Source organism: Lepidothrix coronata, unplaced genomic scaffold (genome assembly GCF_001604755.1).
Source record: "Lepidothrix coronata isolate B3197 unplaced genomic scaffold, Lepidothrix_coronata-1.0 Scaffold502, whole genome shotgun sequence".
Lineage (NCBI taxonomy): Eukaryota > Metazoa > Chordata > Aves > Passeriformes > Pipridae > Lepidothrix > Lepidothrix coronata.
The window spans coordinates 33,607-34,868 of NW_016690682.1; the positions used below are offsets into that span (position 1 = coordinate 33,607).

The window sequence follows — 1,262 nt, forward strand, 5'->3', positions numbered from 1 at the left end:
CAGGATCCAATGGATACCAGAGCTGGGAGCATCCCAAGGAATCAGGATCCAATGGATACCAGAGCTGGGAGCATCCCAAGGAATCAGGATCCAATGGATACCAGAGCTGGGAGCATCCCAAGGGATCGGGATCCAATGGATACCAGAGCTGGGAGCATCCCAAGGGATTGGGAACAGATGGATACCAGAGCTGGGAGCATCCCAAGGGATCAGGATCTAATGGATACCAGAGCTGGGAGCATCCCAAGGGATCGGGATCCAATGGATACCAGAGCTGGGAGCATCCCAAGGGATCAGGATCCAATGGATAGCAGAGCTGGGAGCATCCCAAGGGACTGGGAATCACTGGATACCAGAGCTGGGAGCATCCCAAGGGATTGGGAATCACTGGATACCAGAGCTGGGAGCATCCCAAGGGATCAGGATCCAATGGATAGCAGAGCTGGGAGCATCCCAAGGGATTGGGAATCACTGGATACCAGAGCTGGGAGCATCCCAAGGGATCGGGAAATGATGGAACAGCCCTGGATACCAGCGCTGGGATCAGCCATTCCCAGGAAAAGGCGGGAAGAGGAGGACAAACCGGGACGGGAAGACAACCCAGGGATCCCCTGGGACGCTCTGGAGCCTCTCCTGAATTTCCAAATTCCCAAATTCCCGAATTCCCCCGATCCCAGCGTTACCTCCGGGTGCGTGGAGCGGATCAGGGCCTTGAGGGTCCGCCCGATGTCCTTCTCCAGCTCCGCCTCCGCCACTCCCTGCGGGAAAAATCGGGATCCAGGGGGGGAATTCCGCGCCCGTCCCGCATCCCGGGAAAACCCCCGGGAAGCTCACCGGCTCCTGGAAGTAGAACTGGTATTCCAGGGCGGGATGTTCTTTCATCTTCTCCAGGATATCCACGGCGGGATCGGCCGGGCGGTACGGGGTGTTCAGCGAGGCCACGGCCCTGGGAATTCCCAAAGGGAAAAAGCGGCGTTATCCCGGAATTCGGGATCAGCGGAATGGAGTGTTAAGAGAGGTCATGGCCCTGAGCATTCCCAGCGGGAAAAACCAGCGTTATCCTGGAATTCCAGATGTGGAACAGTGAGTTCAGCAAAGCCACGGCCCTGGGAATTCCCAGTCGGAAAAATCAGCGTTATCCCAGAATTCCGGATGTGGAACAGCGAGTTCAGCAAAGCCACAGCCCTGAGCATTCCCGGTGGGAATAATCAGCGTTATCCCGGAATTTGGGATCAGGGGTATGGAATGTTCAGTGAGGCCAC

General features: G+C 57.0%; 1 protein-coding gene across 1 annotated transcript in view; it reads right to left on the reverse strand.

Annotated features, from left to right (window-relative positions):
• EPHX2 (epoxide hydrolase 2) overlaps positions 1 to 1,262 on the reverse strand; it is a gene marked incomplete at its 5' end in the record, with an annotated part of 14,260 nt that overhangs the window by 9,165 nt on the left and 3,833 nt on the right. The window contains 4 exon segments of the mRNA XM_017839829.1: positions 578 to 611; positions 613 to 633; positions 684 to 758; positions 835 to 946. Of these exon segments, the coding sequence (XP_017695318.1) occupies positions 578 to 611; positions 613 to 633; positions 684 to 758; positions 835 to 946 (242 nt within the window).